Source organism: Trichinella spiralis (genome assembly GCF_000181795.1).
Source record: "Trichinella spiralis strain ISS 195 chromosome Unknown Scfld6, whole genome shotgun sequence".
Taxonomy (NCBI): domain Eukaryota; kingdom Metazoa; phylum Nematoda; class Enoplea; order Trichinellida; family Trichinellidae; genus Trichinella; species Trichinella spiralis.
The window spans coordinates 3,085,192-3,104,351 of record NW_003526945.1 but is presented as its reverse complement, the minus strand read 5'-3'; the positions used below and the strand labels follow the sequence as shown (position 1 = coordinate 3,104,351).

The 19,160-nt window shown below is 36.0% G+C and overlaps 2 protein-coding genes across 2 annotated transcripts; one reads left to right on the top strand and one right to left on the bottom strand.

Moving 5' to 3' along the window:
• Positions 1–596: 596 nt before the first annotated feature.
• Positions 597–5,332, bottom strand: Tsp_10760 (conserved hypothetical protein). Its single transcript, XM_003373731.1, has 15 exons — positions 5,287–5,332; positions 4,918–5,239; positions 4,642–4,864; positions 4,249–4,389; positions 3,974–4,191; positions 3,689–3,854; positions 3,651–3,656; positions 3,237–3,434; positions 3,061–3,177; positions 2,717–2,929; positions 2,375–2,512; positions 2,144–2,278; positions 1,408–1,987; positions 704–1,318; positions 597–643 (listed from the first exon to the last, which is right to left on the bottom strand). Exons 1-15 carry the CDS (start codon positions 5,330–5,332, stop codon positions 597–599), a joined length of 3,165 nt encoding a protein of 1,054 aa, XP_003373779.1.
• An 82-nt stretch (positions 5,333–5,414) lies between these two features.
• Positions 5,415–18,311, top strand: Tsp_10761 (putative JmjC domain-containing histone demethylation protein 2B). The gene is made up of 50 exons (XM_003373730.1): positions 5,415–5,480; positions 5,739–5,762; positions 6,426–6,466; positions 6,681–7,586; positions 7,949–8,072; positions 8,130–8,327; positions 8,401–8,516; positions 8,661–8,817; positions 8,881–8,926; positions 8,989–9,148; positions 9,266–9,426; positions 9,505–9,708; positions 9,872–9,969; positions 10,067–10,298; positions 10,373–10,503; positions 10,714–10,831; positions 10,883–11,039; positions 11,113–11,224; positions 11,308–11,410; positions 11,468–11,682; positions 11,746–11,805; positions 11,859–11,952; positions 12,011–12,221; positions 12,297–12,466; positions 12,524–12,622; positions 12,680–12,950; positions 12,998–13,394; positions 13,455–13,588; positions 13,611–13,851; positions 13,973–14,019; positions 14,088–14,283; positions 14,445–14,511; positions 14,590–14,705; positions 14,771–14,849; positions 14,909–15,637; positions 15,696–15,814; positions 15,906–15,998; positions 16,055–16,120; positions 16,175–16,347; positions 16,407–16,499; positions 16,605–16,666; positions 16,730–16,844; positions 16,914–17,010; positions 17,060–17,138; positions 17,222–17,406; positions 17,471–17,551; positions 17,618–17,689; positions 17,786–17,926; positions 18,051–18,176; positions 18,252–18,311. Exons 1-50 carry the CDS (start codon positions 5,415–5,417, stop codon positions 18,309–18,311), a joined length of 7,842 nt encoding a protein of 2,613 aa, XP_003373778.1.
• Positions 18,312–19,160: the final 849 nt, after the last annotated feature.

Sequence of the window (19,160 nt, the reverse complement as noted above, 5' to 3'; positions counted from 1 at the left end):
AGAAATTTCAAGCTGCTTCTTCCTTAGTCTTCTTCACTTTCAACTTTTTCACTTCAATCAAACACTTTCGCATTGTTGTATACAGTTGAGCAACTTTGTACAATTCAAAAAAATAAAAATAATTTAATTAATAATCCCAGTTTCAAGTGTACAAGCATTTCAAAAATTGATCCATTTTCCTCCACCAAAACGATCTGCAACAAATAAACTGCTTTGGTGTTCGACGTGTGTTCTGGATCATAACATAAGCACAGATAAACGAAGCTGTGCTTCTTCAGTTCAAACATTCTCTATATCAATTCTCGCACTCAATCTGAGATTATAAAAAAAAACAAAATAATAAAAACATTGCAAGAATATAAATAACATATAAGTAGTATAATAATAAAAAAGATGAATTGAGAATTCACAATCGAACTGCTTTAAAAATATACATTTAAAATGCATTTAAAAATACCATAAAAAACTAAAAGTAATATCTAAAAAGAAGGTAGTAGAATGGAATGGTGGATTGCTTCATTTATCATACACCATATCCTTTCACCGATAGTTCACACGCATACAGAGAAAGAGAGAGAGAGAGAGAGATAATATTATCACGGCTGATCCTCACTGCCATCGTTGTCGTTGACGTCATCATTATCTTAAATATTAGTTGATCAAAAACAGAAAAAAAATTTATCATTATAATAAATGTTATTACTTTCCCCATTTTCAGGAATTGTAGACAAATGAGGTAATCCTGCAATACTTTTAGTCGAGCAACGAAGAGTAGCAAATTGAAAAGCAGGCTGATTTTTAATTTGGATCAATTTTGGCGATTTTTGTTGAAAAGGCTTTCTACATAGCACCAATTCGTGAAGCTCGACAATACACGTATACATTTCTGAGCCATTATCAATTGTCTTTTTAACACCAATAAAAAGTGTGATTGGAATGTCGTCCGGCGGTTCCATTCCACAAGTTTGAAAGTTTTTTCCCGGCAAATTTCCACTGGCATTTGGAGGAAGAAATCGAACCAAATCGTTGCGGTACGTAAATTTGCACTGATGCCTTCTTGAGCGACCGTCTGGTTCTACAAAAAGCGCACTCTTATATTTCACTTCTACTTGATGAACTGCCGGAGGTTGTTCAAAAGATGATGCAAATGTTGACGCGGATGGCAGTGTTGATTTGAAAATTAAAATTTCCCTCTTCTCATTTCGAATCACAGGTTCAATAAGGAAATAAATTTCCGCACCTGGATCTCGATGCGCTTCCAAACAACTGTGCGCCAAATCCTCCTTCAACAGCACCAAATATTCATTCCACGTCATTTCTAAAAATGATCAAATTCCCAATGACGTCGTCAAACTCTTTTTCACCAGAACAAGTGAAAAAAAATATATAAATCAAATCAAAATTTACCACCTTTTATTTCCTCTACATTTGGTCTGCACAATGGATAGCGTTCATCATCCAACGAACAAACTACAATATTCGTTGTCAGCTCCTCTTCCACTTTCGGCTTCTTGTCTTGTTCTTCTTGTTCAAGCTTGCAATTTCCCTGGCAACGTTCGTCATCCAACCTACAAACCGCAATCTCTTTTGTCAGCTCTTCCACTTTCGGCTTTTTGTCTTGTTCTTCTTGTCCAAGCTTGCAACTTTCCCTCTCGGATATTTCAGGCAAATCATTTTCTCCTCTGCACTGTTGACGCTCGTTCAATTGCTGCTGCTGCTGCTGCTGCTGCTCTTCGGAAATATTCGTATTTTCTGAACGCTCCAAATGGCCTCTTTGGTCAATATCCTTCATAGCGTCTTCCAACATCCTGGTCAAAAGCATGCGCATATCGAAAATAGCTAGAAGCCGCTCAACCGCTACTAGAGCAATCCTCAGTATATTATCTATGCGCCTCGACCGCGTTTCATCTCCAGAACAGTCCCGGTTCTTTTCGCTAGTTTTCAATTCATTGGCATTCTGACGACTTTCTTCTCCCACTGTATTTGACTAAACAATTGGTTAATTTAATACTATTTCATTCTGTGTGTGTGTGTAAATTTTCTATCTGCTAATTTTTTTTGTGTACCAATTTTATCATCCGAACTTTCAATCTCTTCTTCAGATAATGATTTTAACAACTTGTTCAACTTATTGATTTCTCACCTGTTTTTCCAAACCTTGCAAAATCACAGATTTTCCCGCTCGAAACGTCCCTTCACGTTCCATCTTTAAGAATTCTTCCCTCTTCAAGCGCATCTTTTCAGCCGCACGCTTCTCCCTATCACGAATTGCTCCCAACTGTAAAAATTATTCAAATGTACATTATTTCACTTTTTTCTTTTTAAACATAAATTATCAATCCACAAATATGAATATAAATCACAATTCACATACTACAATTCGTCTCTTTATCTCCCTGTATTCTTTTCGCAACTTGACCATATTGAATTTTTCACATAGTATTGCACACTGATCTTCGGGAAAGTATGCTCGGAATATTCGAAACAGCTTCATGTAATCAGCAGATTTCTGCTGAAAATAAATAAATCGCTTCATCCTATTCAACAGATTACCATCTGCTTATCTCTTTTTTTATTCTGCCCATTTTAATGTAAAAAAGTACGTAAATATTACAACAAATTCATCTGATAATTTTTTCACAACAAAATTATAAAAATTTTTAAATAATTTACCCGTCAAAATGTCAAAAATTAAATAACATCAAATGAAACTCACTCTCTCTTCAACAATATCTTCGTCAGAAGCTACTTTATTTGAAGGAGAATGTGTTCTTTGCGAATTTTCATGTACATCCGTAATGAGATCTAGAGTCTGTATAACGGGAAGACATGCTACAGTATTATCAACAACTTCATCTTCCACTTTTCCAGAAATTACAGAATGCTGTGCACCAAATTCTACCTTACGTCTCATGTAATTCATGCGGAGCTACAAAATATACAAAAAAATATTCAATTCAAAATAGTATTAAAATTCTACAAGAATAATACTTAAAAAATCATAGATATGCTTCAAAAAACAAACAAATTTTTTTTCATCCTCTCATTTCAATTTCTTACATCAACGATATTTCTTCTACTGGCATATGCTAATTCTCTTTCAAGTCGATCCTCTGAGAAATATGGAATTAAACCATATAACTTTTCCATTGGTATTGTTTTGTGAAATCGCGACAGCTCAAACGATCTTTTATAAAAACATCAATTCTTTAAAACGATAATCAATTAAAACTTACTTGTTTTACAATCTTTATGCAAATTACACTGTAAAGTTTGTCAAGGTATTGATGATAGTCAGGATTTCCACACTCTTCAATCATACGCAGATACGGTCGGAGTTTTTGGGCAAGAAGCAGTGGATTCTGAACATTCTGCAGTTTTTCATAGAATTCTAACATTTCGGGCATTGCACATAAATCCACACCAAGATACATCTTAAAATTTATTAATATAAATAAAATTTCCATTTTCCTGATAATATTTCTTCATTTTATCATCAACATAAACCATCACTGACAAAAAAGCATCATTTCATAACAGTTTATTAAATAATATTATTGATTTCATCTACTTTTTTTAATTATTAAATTTATGTAAATATTCTAATATTATACTGAAACGGAATAAACTTATTTATTCAAGAGAATTACTATTATCTGTAAAGTAATAAATAAGAGAAAAAATATACCATTTCTTTGATAAGACATCTTTTCAGTGGTAATCCTGGCCTTTTAAAAAAAGTTTTAATCAAATCTGAGCGGTCAATTAGATCATCATCGAAATACTGTGCCGAAGTTGACAAGCAATCTGCTTCAGATATAGACAATACTGCCAACAATATTCGTGTTGCCAGTCTGAAACAAAAAATAAACAATAATAATATTCATTCTTACGATAAAATAAATTCTTTCTCCATATGTGAATATTTTCATTAAAAAAATAAACAAATAAAATATTCATAAAAAGACATTACTGCACTGCCATCTTGTTTCTCTTGTCAAACCACGCTTTGTCAGCTTGTTTCCGCATGGAAAACTCTTGCAGCAAAGCTGCTGCATGGAACATAATATTGTTCGACTTCCAAAAAACCATTGCTGCTTTTTTCATATAAATTGCAAACTTTGCTGGTTTCGGATAACATCCGCTGGACGCAATTAATTTTTGAATGTTGGCAATACAAGTGCAAGCTTGCTAAATTACAAAAAATTAATATATTCAAATTATTATAAATCTTTCGCCAATATATACCTGCCATAGTTGTAGCTCAATGGAGATCTCGAGTTGTACGAAGTGGGATTTAAAATACAAAAATACTGTTTCAAATTTTGATAATTTCACTGATATTTCATCGTCATGGTATTTCTCAGCTAGTTCTTTGTGACGCATCATCTATAAAAAATAAAAGAACATACAATTTTAGATACATAAAAAAATCACGCGATTCCTTTAAGAAAATAAAAAATTAATAAATAACCAATTATTATACGCTTTAAAAAACTTATTTTAAACTTATTGCACTGATTTGTTCTGACTGCTTTATCAAAATAATTACTCATATAAACATATAATTATTCAACACATATTTTTGTAGTTAATTAATTATTCCATCCCTAATATATGTGGTATATATATAATACTTACAATATCTGCCAATTCACAAAATTCTGATTTTCGATCATATTTTAAGCAATAGTAAAAGGCTCGTTCTAGCACTGTGTGATACAATACTTCAACGCGTTGATTGTTGCTCAGCAAATGCAAACAATTTTTGTAAGATTCCCACAAATATCGAAGCCAAGGAGTCAGCTCAAAATAACCAGTTCGACCCAATGGCTCCTCTTCAGCTGCCATCGCCAACAACAGCCTAATTCATTATTTGAGTAACATTATGAAAAACAATAACGGAATTTATTTTACCGTTCAGGAGGTTCATTTAAATCAAAATCTTTTACACCAAAATTTTGTAACTGAAGTTTAGTTATCCTTGCTTTATCGTCGGCAAGCTTCAAATAATAGAGAAGAACGTCCGCGAGAGATGGAACATCCTTCTGCTGACACATTTGTAGATAATGAAGTAACATATCCCTCGCTGTTTCATCTTTTCTCAGTTCTGTGCACAAGTATAAAATCTTGATCATGAGTTGTGTGTAACCTTGGCATAACACTCGGTTATGCGCATTATTGACAAATTCTTTCAACGTTTGCAAAGCGAGCTCTTTCTTGCCATCCGAGATTAATTCTAAAAGGAATATGTTAGTCTGAAATTTTTCTTTCATTACTAGTTACCATTTGCTTTGCGCAATGCATCTGACACGTTGTCATGATGATCCATTTTGAAATTTTTCACTTCAATTCTTTCACCGGACTAGCTCGGATATCCAAATTACTATAGCTGAACAGTACATATTTTGAAAATGATGTTCAACGTTTTACTTCCTTGTACGATAAAAACGATATCCGAAACGAAACGAGATAATGATGTAATTATTCGTATTTTGCGATGTTTTTTGCCACACTTTGTCATACAAAAAAAGTATAAGTTTAACTGGTAAAAAGCAGCAAAATATCAAATGTATTCATCAATGTATTACATATGTTGATTCAAATTATTATTTTATTTATTGCATTTTATTTTTTCAGTTATAATATATATATAATTTTTTTCGAAATAAACACATTTTTTAAAGTGTTTTTTTATTATGCAAGAAAGTTTTCAATTTTTTACAAAGATTATTCAGAATTTTGATGCTACCGAATTTAATGTAATATAAAACATTAACTTGATAAGTATTATTAAATTTAATTAATTATGTAATTTAGTCAGTTTAGAAAGTATTCTTTAAAAATAAAAAATTGAAACATTTATTCAATAATGACAAGTTTTTCAGAAATATAAATATGCAACGTTTTGAAATGATTAATTTAATATTCTACAGTTGGAGTATTGTACAATTTTTATGAGATCATGCCTAAAGTGAAATCCCATTTTAATTTATTATTAAAATTTATAATATTTAAATTAATTAATTTATGACTGTGATTAAAAACTGTTAGAAATTTTATAACAATTTATGTATATTTCAATATGTCGCATGAAGTGCTATTTTTTTAATTCATATTGTAGTAAAATATTCAGTTATCAAAATACAACACACTGCTTTTGTTGCAAATTTTAAAATATAAAGTTCTGCATTGAAAAATTTTTTAAATTAATTTTCAGGTTTTTGTTTCAAATCTTTACTGCACTTAAACAAATAATTTGGAGCTTGTTTTTTTCATGTAATTTTATTAAATTCCATTATCTAAAAGAAAATTAAAATTATATTTTATATTAATAACTGGCATATTATTTTTCATAATCAACAAGAGAAAAACAATATTTTTGTAAAAATTACAGAATTAATCTTTAAAATTTTTAACTACAGTACTACCGTCTTTCTGTATTTAACTCAGTTTTCTCTGTTCGGTTTGTCTGTGCCGAATTGTAGAATTTGAATTTAAAAAATATTATGTTTTTATTTTACCAATGTAAAGGCACAGTATAAATTTTATGGTACTCGCATTCTTGCCTTGTGAAGTATGTTGCTTTTGGGAAAAGCTGTCGACCAGCTGAATGATATTACAAATGAAGCAAACAGCTCATCAAGTTTGGAAAAATTGAAAATTATACTTATTGTCAGTCTTCTTCTGTTAACTATTATCAGTTCAATTCTTCCACTGTGGTTTCGTCGTTTAGCTTTGCAGCCTAGTTCTGCAAGCCGACGACTTTTTATCTCATACATTTTCAGTGTTTTGTCATGCTTTGGTGGAGGTGTGTTTTTGGGCACTTGCATTTTAGACTTATTGCCAGATACTCGTGAAGTTTTAGACGGCGTTTTGTATGAATTGTTCGAAGAACAGTCCAGTTTCCCCTTGGCAGAATTTTTTGCTGCTATTGGCTTCAGTTTGATTTTATGCATCGAACAAGTGGTACTTTATTTACGAAATAGCCATTTCCATTATGACAACGTAACTGACAATGTTGAAACCCTGGAAACGACGGATGATGAAAACAGACCTCTTTTGGATGAGAGAAAATTACGCAGGCGATATTCGTTAGTGTCCGATAGTGGCGAAGAAGTTCACGTTGATCCGTGGTCTCATTCCGCACTTCGAGCCCTTCTCATGTTACTCACATTATCAACGCACGCTTTGTTCGAAGGTCTCGCTTTGGGATTGATCAACGATTCGACCCAGGCTGTTCAAATTTTCACCGCTCTGTCCATTCACAAATCACTGGTTGGCTTCAGCCTCGGTTTGCGTCTAGTCTCTTTTCCCACTTTGTCCAATTTAATGATTGTTTTATCTTGTTTGGCATTTTCCGCCACCGGATGTATGGGCGGTTTGATTGGTTTGATCTTGTCAGAAACTTTGCGCTCCAAAGTGGCAAAACTTATCACAGGTGCTCTTCAAGGAGTAGCGTGTGGTACATTCCTTTACATTGTCACTTTTGAAATTTTGCCTCACGAACTGAGTGCAGCAATTCAGTACACACCTCTGAAATTGTTCTCCTTCATTCTTGGCCTCGGCACAATCTCATTTTTACTGTTTTACAGTCAGAATTTTTGATCGACTTGTTTATTCATTATTATGTTTATATTTTATGAAGCGATTTACGATTATTAAATTTTACGCTGATTTGTACTGATAATAAAGAAATATTTTTTGTTTGAATTGTTTGTTATGAATAAATGAATATGTTGTTATTTGATACATGTCATATTGTTCACTCATTCCATGCATTGTTGTTCAAAGTGCTATTAGCAATTTATAGATTAATTATCGAATGGGTATTTGGTATTGGTTTGCAATTTTAATATGTTTCATTCTACTTTGTAAACCGATCAAAGGGTGAGATAATTGTTTTTGTGTTTTGTTTTTATTATTGAAAAAATTATTTTCTTTGTAGACAAATAACGAATCTATTTCTGTTTGCATTTTCGAAAGCATTCAATTGCGGTAGCATTTCCATTGACCGTTTCGGTTTCTTCTACGTCGAAGGTTTGAAATTCCGTTTTCACACCATTTGTATGGTAAAGGGTGGAATTTTTGGTTAAATATATTAAACATTAAAATAATTATTCTCAAAGGAAGTGGACAGAGTATGGTTGAAAATAAGCCCAAAGTGTGGTTCATTTTGCAGCCAATTGTTGGCATTTCATAAAAATCTGGTGCTTTGTTTTGGCTATGTACGCATTGAAGGTGCCGCGGCAGAATTTCCCAATTCTCGCAGACCCGCTTCTCAGTGGGCCAGGCTGCCAGTTCGAGCACTTTTGCAAGCTTTCCAAGTAAGACGTGCTGTTTTTCAAGTTCAGATTCAAATTGTTCAAATTATGCATTTGTTGTTGTTCTGCATTCTAGACTGTGGGTGTAGAGATGAACTCTTTCAACGTTGCCCTGCTGGATACGTTTCCCGGTTTTTTGGTCCATCTAGCAGTGGAAGGAGTTGTTCTTTATCCACTGAAAACAAGCGACACGTGAGTGTATAGCATGATTATTTTTATTTTTAAAAAAATAAATAAATTCAAGCACATTTGTTTGTTTGTAAATTATTCCATTTATTGAATTTTGAGAAAATCGAAATTGTGCACTTTTTGAAATTTGAATTTCATTTCCAACAGTAATTGTTCACGCCATGGTCGTTTGAAATTGTTAACGTTCAAAGTGTTGCGTCGTCCGAGCACGTTTTCCGCCATCTCGGCACCGCTCGATTGGTTCACACTGACCAGCGGTGTGGATTTTTCCTTCGTCTCAGGTGTCGACATTGCTCTACCGAATGTAAATTTGTTCATTTTTATTCCATTTGATAATGTAAAAAAAAGTTTTTATTTTTTCTTCAAGCATATTCAATTTGATTTTTGCAACCCGTTAGCGTCGTTTTCATACGGTAATTTTTGCAAGTTTACTTTATTTTCTTTTGTTTTTGTTCTTTTTATTTCAAATTTGTAGACTGTATCGTACTGTTGTGCGGTCGTTTACGTGGCATGACAAAATCGGCGGGAAAAACCGGTTCTGACAATCTCAGTGCGCTGTATCGACAAGTGTTGGAAACGAACTTGGATATCAATGTGTGCAACATGTTGTTGCAATTTTATTCTGAAGACTTTAAGTAATTTTCTTGTTTAAAAAAAATTTTTATTTTGTTATTTGTGTAAGCATGTTTTGAAATGATAATTTGAAAAAAAAAACAATTTTTTTCCATTAATATTCGTTCAACTGATTTCAGTTTGCTGAAATTGGAAATCATGAAAGCTAGTTGTAAAAAAACAAAGCCAAACGAAAACGTTTCTTATTTGATTCAGTGTTGTGATTTGGTATTGAAAGGCATATTGCCCAGAAGTGTGAAATTGCAAGTTCGACGACTTGAATGGTGTTCTAGTACTGTAAGTTGATGGTGGTTGTGAATTTGAAAAAAAAAAAAAGAGTACAAAATAATTTAAATAATTGATTGAAAAATTGAATTAGGCACGTGGTGGAAGTGTGGAAAAATTTGGATCCAGTTTGTTGACGGAAGATGTGCGCGCAATTTTCGCGTACAACAGTTTAATCCAGTGGTGGTTGGTCGGTTTGAAAATTCGCAAGACGTTAAGGACAGCGTTTGGACAGACGTCGAAGTGGGAAAAGAAAAACTTTTCCCGGTTGCGTTCGGTGAATATTCGCAATTGCACGGTGCTTTTGCACATGCCGGATAATGTGAATATTCAATTTATGCTTGCCAAAGCTTTTCTCTCAAAGCGGAGAAATTCAAAGTGAATAATAATTTTTTCCAAAAATTTGACTGTTTGGAATTTTTGTCTGCTTTGTTTTATATTGAAAAATTGACTGTTTTCAGAATTGAAATTGGATTTCATTCGTTCTACATGGACTTCAGCTTTGGGTACGACGGTAATTTGTCCGCCAGTCGTTCAACGCCAAAAACCCACGTCTGGGGTAATTGTTCAACATTTGGCGGCAGTTTGATCGAAGTGAGAAGAAAATTTGTTTTTTCCTTTTCATATTTCATATTTCGTGTTCCTTTTTAATTCAGCTGAACAAAGACGGCGACCGTTACAAATGTCGCGCAGTTTTCAAAGCAGTCGACTTGGAATACAGGCAAGCTTGGATTTGGGCACTTTGGCGTCTTGTGGACCAGCTTCCGGCGTCATTCGAAAATGAATCCCATTCGAAAGGTTCCGGCCAATTGTTGACCAGTTGGTTCTCGTCTTGGGATTTGTCGGTGGAATATTTGAAAATTTTCATCCCCTGCTTCGACGTGGAACGTGAGTAGCAATTTTGGCGGGACGAGATGGGAATTTCCACAATTAGTACAGTTTGTGTGTGTTGTTTATTACAGTTTGTGGTTACATCGTTGCCGAGCGTGTCAAATTTTCCACCAACAGCGACAACACGCAGCAGCAAAGTTTCCACTGCTCTGCGGACACGCTGAAAAGCGGCTATATGGAAATTCCGTCACCGTCAACCAACGTATGTGTCGCAATTTTTTAATTTTACACTTTCAAAAGGAAAAAAAAGCATCTATATTTGTTGACAGGTTGAATTGGATTCGATGCGCGTGAAAAACAAGCACGAAAGCTGCTTGTTCGGATTTTCATTTTTTCTAAATCGACAACAAAAGGTAGAGTGGTGAAGACGTTTGGTGAAATCTTTTCTTACTGTACTGTTGTTGAATTGCAGCGTGTCGCCGTTACTGTAGAGCGGAACGTGCGCTTGAATTGGAGTCCAGTGTTGCACATGATTTTCTTGAACGTTTACAAAAGTGCCAACGCGTTTTGCGCATTCGTCAATAACAGTAGTTTGTTTGTTTTTGCAAATTTTAAGTTTTAATTTTTTTTTAAATATTCAGACAATGCTAATCATCGACAGAAGAATAACAAGCAAAAGTGGAAGCAGAAAAAGGAGAACAAGGGCGGTGATTTTTTTGAATATTGGAATTCTTTTGAAATCGCTTTGCTATTCGACAACGGCCTTTGCGTCCAATTCAGTTTTCCCGAACAACACGAGTAATGATGATAAATGATAAAAATTTTCACATTGAATTTTGTTTTTTAATTTGAAATAATTTCGTTCGCTCAGATTGCAGTTTAATTTTTCAACTTTGAAAATTGCATATCTGGATGATGTGCCCCAATTTGAAACGTGCAGCGTTTCGATAATTTGCGACAATCATCCAATCTTCCTGTTCAAAGTATGTGCGCACGTTCAAATTAGAAATGCATCTTAATATTGGTTTTTTTATTTTTGTTCTTTTTTTAATGAAAATTATACCAGGATGTTAATGTTGAAAAGAGAGCAAACTATGAGCCGTTCGTATTGATCCGTCAGTCGAACGAATCTTTGCAGACAAAGACCAATTCATGTTGGATTTGGAAAAGTAACATTTTTATTTCTTTTCGAATTATTATTATTATTATTATAATTATTGTTTCAGTTTCTACATTGTCTGTTGTTTTCCCTTATGGTTACCGTTTTGCTGCAATGCATCAACAGGCAATATTGAAACTTTCAAATTTGAATTTGAATTCCAATTGTGATATTTATCATTTATTTATTCAGATTTGTAATACTTGGAAATGGCTACGATCGTTGCACTTCAACAATCCCACTGGAACAGTGCTTTTCAGTGATTGGCACATCAAGATTCAGGTATATATATATATATATTTGTTGTTGTTATTTATAATAAATTGAATTTAAATTCTGTTTCAGAGTTTTAGTTTAGAATTGTGCGATGATCCTTTTGAAGTGAAATTGAACGACAATTATATGGTAAATGAAACTGAGCATTTTTAAATTTCGTATAATATTTCATTTCATTTCAGCTGATGATGGACGAGTGCTGCGAAGCGCACCGTCGTCACGCGATTTTAAAACGTCGACTTGCCAGGAGAAACGTTGCTTCACCATTTTATCCGAGTATTGATTGTTAGTTTTATTGAAATTTCTTCAATAATTAATTATTCGCAATCTTCAGAATCGGATGAACATGAATTGTACATGGGTTTGCAGCGTAAAAATGCATCCATATACATCCAGAGGTCGAATACACTTTACAACGGCAAGCCGAGTCGAACAGGCTTGTTCACTTGGTATGTGGATTTTGTCGATTTGGTCGTAATTGCCGACTCTGGTCTGTTCGGTTCCGAAAAGTTGAGCAGCGAAATTCGCACACTGGATGCGGACAGGTTGATTCAATTTGAATGAATATTGGTGAACATGTATATTTGGGATGCTCTTTTTAAAAAAAATTGTTTTTTCAGTCCGTGGCCGTGGAATCCAAGTTTTGGAATTTTGTTCGGCCGGTATGTTGATTTCCATTTTGACAAGCTGTTCGCCCGCATGCGGGATTATCCGTTGCCATATTTGGATATCAGTGATTGTTCCATACGTGGAAAATTGATCGGATGTGAAATGAAAGGCGACGAAAATAGTATACATTTTAATGTTGAAATATTCAATTAATAAACTAATTTTGTTTGTTCAACAGGTGAACAGGAGTTCAATTTTGTCGTTGGTCACAAATTTGGCGACGTCACGTTGCGTCATTTTCTAGCTTTGTTGAAGTATTTTTACGATTTGAACACGGGTAATGTTTTAAAAATGAAATACGACTGACGTTCAATCAATTTGGTTTTTTCTTCAGTGATAGGTGAATTGCGATGGACATACGGCCCGTGCTGGGATCCGTGTTTGTCGATGATCAGCGCCTGTTGGGAATTGGTGAACAGACCGTCGTTGGATCCAAGTCCCCGGCTACCGTTCTGGGATCGGATACGTCTGTTGCTTCACGGTCGTCTCAGGGTTCGTTGTGGACAAGTTGTAACTTCAATCTTGGCCAGTGCTGATCCGTACAACGGCACCGAGAGATTGGAATGCACTTGGGATCAGTTGATCTTGGAATGGACGAATGGTTTGTTTGTCTCTGTTTGTCTTTGTTGGTTTGTCAAATGAATTTTCACAGGCGTTGTAATGCTGAAGTGCGATTTCGACATGAGCGTTCGGACCGCATCCAAATACGACGATTGTCAGCTTCTTCACGTTCCAAAATGCAAAATGATGTTGGGGAAATATTTTTTCTTTGCTTGAATCGAACATACATATATTCATTTGCTTGCTTCTCTTTTGACAGAATGAGAATGGATTGGATTTGTTGCGGAAATCCGAACAACCATTACGCGGTCGTACTGTGCGCACCGAATAAGTTGCCCAATCGAACGGACGATCAGCCGCACGATTCGTACAGGCAATTTCGTTCCAGTCACTTGAACATCTCTCTGGTAATTGACGTGCAAGGCGAAGAATGCCTACCCGAAGCTCAATTTTACACCAACACTTTCCGTTGGTTGGCTAGACTGCGGGTTATATATATGTACTTTTTTGATGTTCAACTTTGTTGTTCTCAACTTTTGGTTTTGTAGAATACCATTTCGGCAATCAACCGGCCAATTCGACGAGGTCCCCTGTACAAGAACATCCGCGCGCCTCGGGCTCAGCTCAGTCGTCATTACAAGTACAGTATACAAATGAGATTGCAATTGAAATTTGAAGCCGTGTTGTTGTTGTTGTTGTTGCAGAAGTGTTGTGTTTTTGATAAAATTTCCGAAATTTTTCGTCACCTACCGGCCGTCGTTTTCCACCAACAAAGGGGTCCGGTTGACTTGTGAAGCGTTACGCTTTCATACGGCTTTTCAATTGCACTTCGAAAGCTCACCGTCGACGCCCAACCTCCGCCGGCGTAAGCGGATGAAAATCGCCACCGACTTCACCGACGCCGAAGCCAAGCAAGTCGACGTGCACGTATTCTCCAACTGCAAGGTCTGTCAGTCGATCATTTTTAAGAACAGCACGCCTTTAAACTATCCATTTGTTCACATTTATGTGATAATATTGGGAATGTGGATTCTTGATTTTTTTTCTTTTCGATTTTCCATTTCAGCTCGAAGAAATTGAAGAACGAAAGTCGTTTTTGATCGGCGTCGAAAAGTCAGTCTTGAATAATTGAATTGTTCAAATTCGATGACAACTAACTGTTTGGTGTTCTTTTCTTTCAGACTTGCCTATTTTCGTGAGCTGACAGCGTTGAAAAGAGACAATCCGGTGAGTTTTGTGTCGTCAAAAGCTTTTTCGTCATTTGGCCAAACAACAAACGCGACCAGTTGTCGATTTGCATTTTCAGGCGATGACTCACAAAGTTTCCGTGTACAACGTGCGCGGCATTTGGACCGAATACAACCGAGATATCGTACTGTGGATATACGATAACGTACAAAAATCGCAGGTACAATTTTTTTTGTTTTCCAATATTTGTTTCTTTGTCATTGTTGTTGTTGTTGTTGTTGTTGTTGTTGTTGTTGCTGTTTTCAACTGATAATAATAATAATTGAGTGATTTTTTCTTTATTTGTTTAGACTCTTCGACGAAACTTGTCAACTCAAGCAACGAAGCCGCTTCTGACTGGCAGCAGAGAAATGGTAGGTTTATTTGAAGTGAAATTTTTAATTTGTATAATTTTCTTCTTCTTTTTCTTTTTGTTCAAACAGCCCAAGTTTGAAGGTTCAGTCGACGTGGATCCGACGGAGATTGTCACTCCGCCGAGCAATATGGAAAGTGAAATGCTTCAACAATTGATCACTGAATCCAATCTCAAATCCGTCGCTTATTGTGAAGAGGTGCAGTTGTTGTTGTTGTTGTTGTTGTTGTTGTTAATTTTTGATAATTTTCCTTTCCGTTTCAGAATGCAGATTCCAAAACTGACGATCTAGTTGGCGTGGGCATGTCCAGTGATTCGGACGTTGTTTTCACCAAATGGCAAGGTATGCAAATTAATTGCTTGATTTTTTTTGTCACACTGTCTTTTTTTGATCGTGCACAGTTGAACTGGTGAATGTGCAAGTGGCGTTGCGCGGCTGCAACAGCAGCGGTTATTTGTTGTGCACGGCGGCGCACGGCAAGCTCACCCTGCGCAAACACCGGCCGGCCTGGAGGGGCAGCCAACTGTTGGACAAGAGCACACTGATAGCCACGCTCAGCGGCATGCAGTATTACGCCACCGTCGACGGTGACGAGCAGGAGAGTTGCCATTCGACCGCAGGAAACTGGGGTCGGTCGCCATCGTCGTCGTGTGGCGCCGACACCGCCCTTTCCTTGTCTGTGCTCGACGACGAGCCGGCCGTTCGTTGTTCTTATAGTCGACTTTCTTCGTCTTCATCCTCGTCGTCGTCGTCCTCGTCTTCGTCCTTGTCGTCGTCGGATGCTTGTTGTGAACCGTCGCCGGCGCCCGGCAAGTGCCGTTCTCTGGGCTCTCTGGTCAGTCCGCCGTCGCCGACGGACGACTGGCACCGTAGCGTCGGCGATTTGAGGTGTAGCGTCGGCCGCGTGCCGTTGCTCCACCCCGACGACGACGACGACGACGGCGACGACGTGGACTTCGACCGGCGGTCGAATGCCGAAGCAGGCGACGTGCCAACCCGACGGGCCGACCAGATCCAATGGCTGACCAAAGAACTGGTGCAGGAGAACGTCAACTGCGCCAAGAACGCGTTCGACGTTGTCGTCCAGCGTGTAATTGACGAAGCCCATTCGGCCGGCGGCGTTATTCCCGGTATAGTGGTCAGTTGACGACTTATGGACGGTCGATTTTGATTGGTTGAAATATTTAGAAAGTGCGATGCAAGGCGGCAAATTGCAGCGAATCATATCCCGGTGCAGTTGTGAAGTGCGCATTTCGAGTTTCAGCGAAAATTTCGACGCGGCCGAATTGGAAAAATTTCTAGTCAAAGTGAGTTGTCGAATAAACATTAATACTGTTGGGTGGTATTGAAATTTTTTTTTAAATCTAATTCAATAATGTTGTTGTTGTTGTTGTTCAGCTGGAAAACAATCACAAAGAAAGTGAATACGATCCGGCCGACTGTGTTACAGTAATCCACCCGACGCTGACCATTTACACAAGTTCTGTACGTGTTTTTATTTGAATTGAGTTGGACTTTCGATTTTTGTTTTTTTTTTCACTTTTCAGTCTCAGTATTATATGATTTTGGATATTGTGAACAATTTGATACTTTACGTCGATCCGCAGAAGAAGGTCTGTTTGTTTTCTTTTTTTTTTTTGGAAAAAATCAATTTCAATTTCTCGTAGAAAAGTGCGGAAAAGTTGCAAAAATTTCGATTCGAAGTTCAACTGCTCGGCCGTGAACGGCTGCGTTCCAACATTTTGGTCTTGCAAAACGAAGCGCGCCTTCTCATAGCCAAAAACAAAGCTCGCGAGCTGGAACTCTACCACTGCATGCAACACATGCTTGACAATGACAAGTTTGTTCTTTTGTTTGTTTGTTTGTTTGTTTATTTGTTTACTTCAACAACAAGTACAGGTTCGAAGAAAGATTTGCTCTGTTGGAGAAATTGTTGGAAGAAAGCAAAGAGTTGTTGGCCGCCAAAAGCGACGATCTGCACATGGCAATCAGGTAATTTGAATTGACTTTCAATTGTTTTGTAAGTGTTGTTGTTGTTGTTGTTGTTGTTACATGTTGAAATTTATCCATCTTTTTGTATGTCAACTTTTTTTTCAGTTGTCTCAAAGAGAAACAATTGCACCGTAGTCGTCGTCCTCTTGGCAATCGGGAGCGAAGTGGTAAAAAATTTTAAATTTTCAAACAACAATATTTGTTGTTTTCAAATTAACATCCGGATATAGATTTGCAATCGGCCGTTGCTAGACGGTTCGAAGTCAGTCTCCAAGAAGTTCAATGGTACTTGACCGAAGCAAATGGACAACTTGGTTTAGCTGAGATACAGTTGCAGAAATTTCTGTATTATTATTATTATTGTTGTTGTTTTATTTTGAATTTTCCATTGTACAATATTTGTGTAATTTTTAGTTATACAAAAGTGTCACGTATCAACGATTCTGGAGAGCATGTTTTGGAAATTTCCAAAATAAAAATACTCAACATGTTGCCCAATTCGCCGTTCAAGGTAAATTTTAATTTTTGTTTAAATTGAATTATAAATTTCCTTTTTAAAGGAAGTTTTGCAAATGAAATCACAGAACGAAAACGTGCGCAAACCGGCCGTTAGTATAATGTGCCGTGAATTAGCTCCAGGTTGTGTGTGTGTGTGAGACTTATCACACAATTCATTGTTGTTGTTGTTGTTGTTGTTGTTTATTTGTTTATTTATCATCCAGTTGGAGGAATATCAGTTTTGGAACATTTCGAAGTGACCGTCCGACCGATGCACGTCATGTTGACTTATTCATTTTTCAACGCCATGATGAACTTCTTCTTTCCGAATCGAAGCGACGACCAGCACGGCTCAACTTCCGAAAAAGACGGCAGATCGTCGTCGAAGAAGCGAAAAAGTCGTTTCAAGGTAATCAAAAATTTGCATACACGAAATCGGCGCATTTTATGTTGTTGTTGTTGTTGTTGTGCAGCTGAAACTTGTCCAACAGTCGCTTTTGCCCAGAAAACGATGGCTAACCCAAGAATCCGGCAGCTACTTAGACTTGATGAAAGTAAAAATGACTTGATCATTTGCATATTTTTCTTTTTGAATTTTTCACCTTATTCAACGTCTTCAGTCACGAGCGGCGAAGAATAAATTTTTCTTCAACATTCGGGTCAACGAGGTGCCGATGAATGTTACTTATAAGGTAAAGTATATCATCTTCTTTTTTGATGATGATGATGATGAAATATTCTTTACAATATTGCTCCAATTCTATAATGTATATTGTAAATTTTTACAGGGTATCAAGAGCAGCTATATTGACAATTTTAAAAATTTTGATCTCACTTTTCCGCTCATTGAATACAACAATCAAAATTGGACTTGGCTCGATTTAGCGATGGCCATCAAATCGAGAAGTCTTCGTGTTTTTGTCAATCAGGTCAGGTTCAAGAAAATTTGCTTTTCTTTTCTTCGCGTCATATGAAAATTTACATACGCACTGCTTTGCGCAGGATGTGCTCGTTGGGTGTATGGTAATTTTTTTTGTTCTGTTTTGATTTCAGGTAGTCAAAAGGAAATTGCTCAAATCGCAAATAACTCCGCTATTCAAAAGATCCAAATCCAGGAAAGGTGACGAATTGGACGAAAAGGATAAGAAGCGCATAGTGTTGGGTGCCAAATTGACGAGGGTTTTTCTTTTGTTTTAACTGAATTTAAATTTTCATCAATTTGTTTATTGAAATTTAATTTTTCATTCATTTTAGTCTTTTTCTGAGAAAAATTTGAAAAAAACCGTCACTTCGACAATTTTTGGAGAAGTGTAACGACAATTTATGCAATGGATAAAAAATATGCAGCTTCTATTCAATTAGAATGCTTACAATAATTGCATAGTTGCTGAATTTCGATGATCTCTTCTACTAACACTGATGATTTGAAATTTCAAAAACACGAAATACTTGCTTGCATCTATCATATGCAATTGGACAACGGTTGGTATGAAAAATTTTTCAAAGTGCAATTATTTAAAATTCACTATTATTATTATCTATCTATTGTACAATTTTTGCAGTTTATAATCGAACCGTTTTCCATCTTTTCAAAATTGTTTTACCACGACCATTATATAATTTTTTACGTTGTCGTTTTTCTTCTTCTTCTATTAAATAATTTTTTATTTACGAACAACAAATAAATAACCATAGATCACGTTTTCTTTTACATTCATTTTATCATTCTCCATTCAACAACCTCGCCACCGCCCCCCTCTCCCCCATTTGACGTTAATTTGTGCAGATTATCACGGGCGTTATGCAAATTTTACAATGCTGCAACGAGGTTTGTTTGCAAAGTTTATTTTCTTATTTTTGTGCAGCCGAAGTGTCGATGTATGTATTATAGTCATTTTGTGCTGTTTGTCCTGTTTATTTTCTTCTGGTTTGCAAGCTGAAGAATTAATCCGGTTTTATTGGGGCGGCAATCACCAAATTTGAGGATGTGCTTTTGTTCGACAATAACAGCGAAATAGCACAATGAACATTCCGTAGAAGAACATTGTCGCGCTGTATTATTCTATACATGTGATGTAATTAAGCAATCTGGTCGGGGATAGTTGATATATTGGAATAATGATAATGATTCTTTTTGCTTTTTATACATTTTCTCCATGTTGT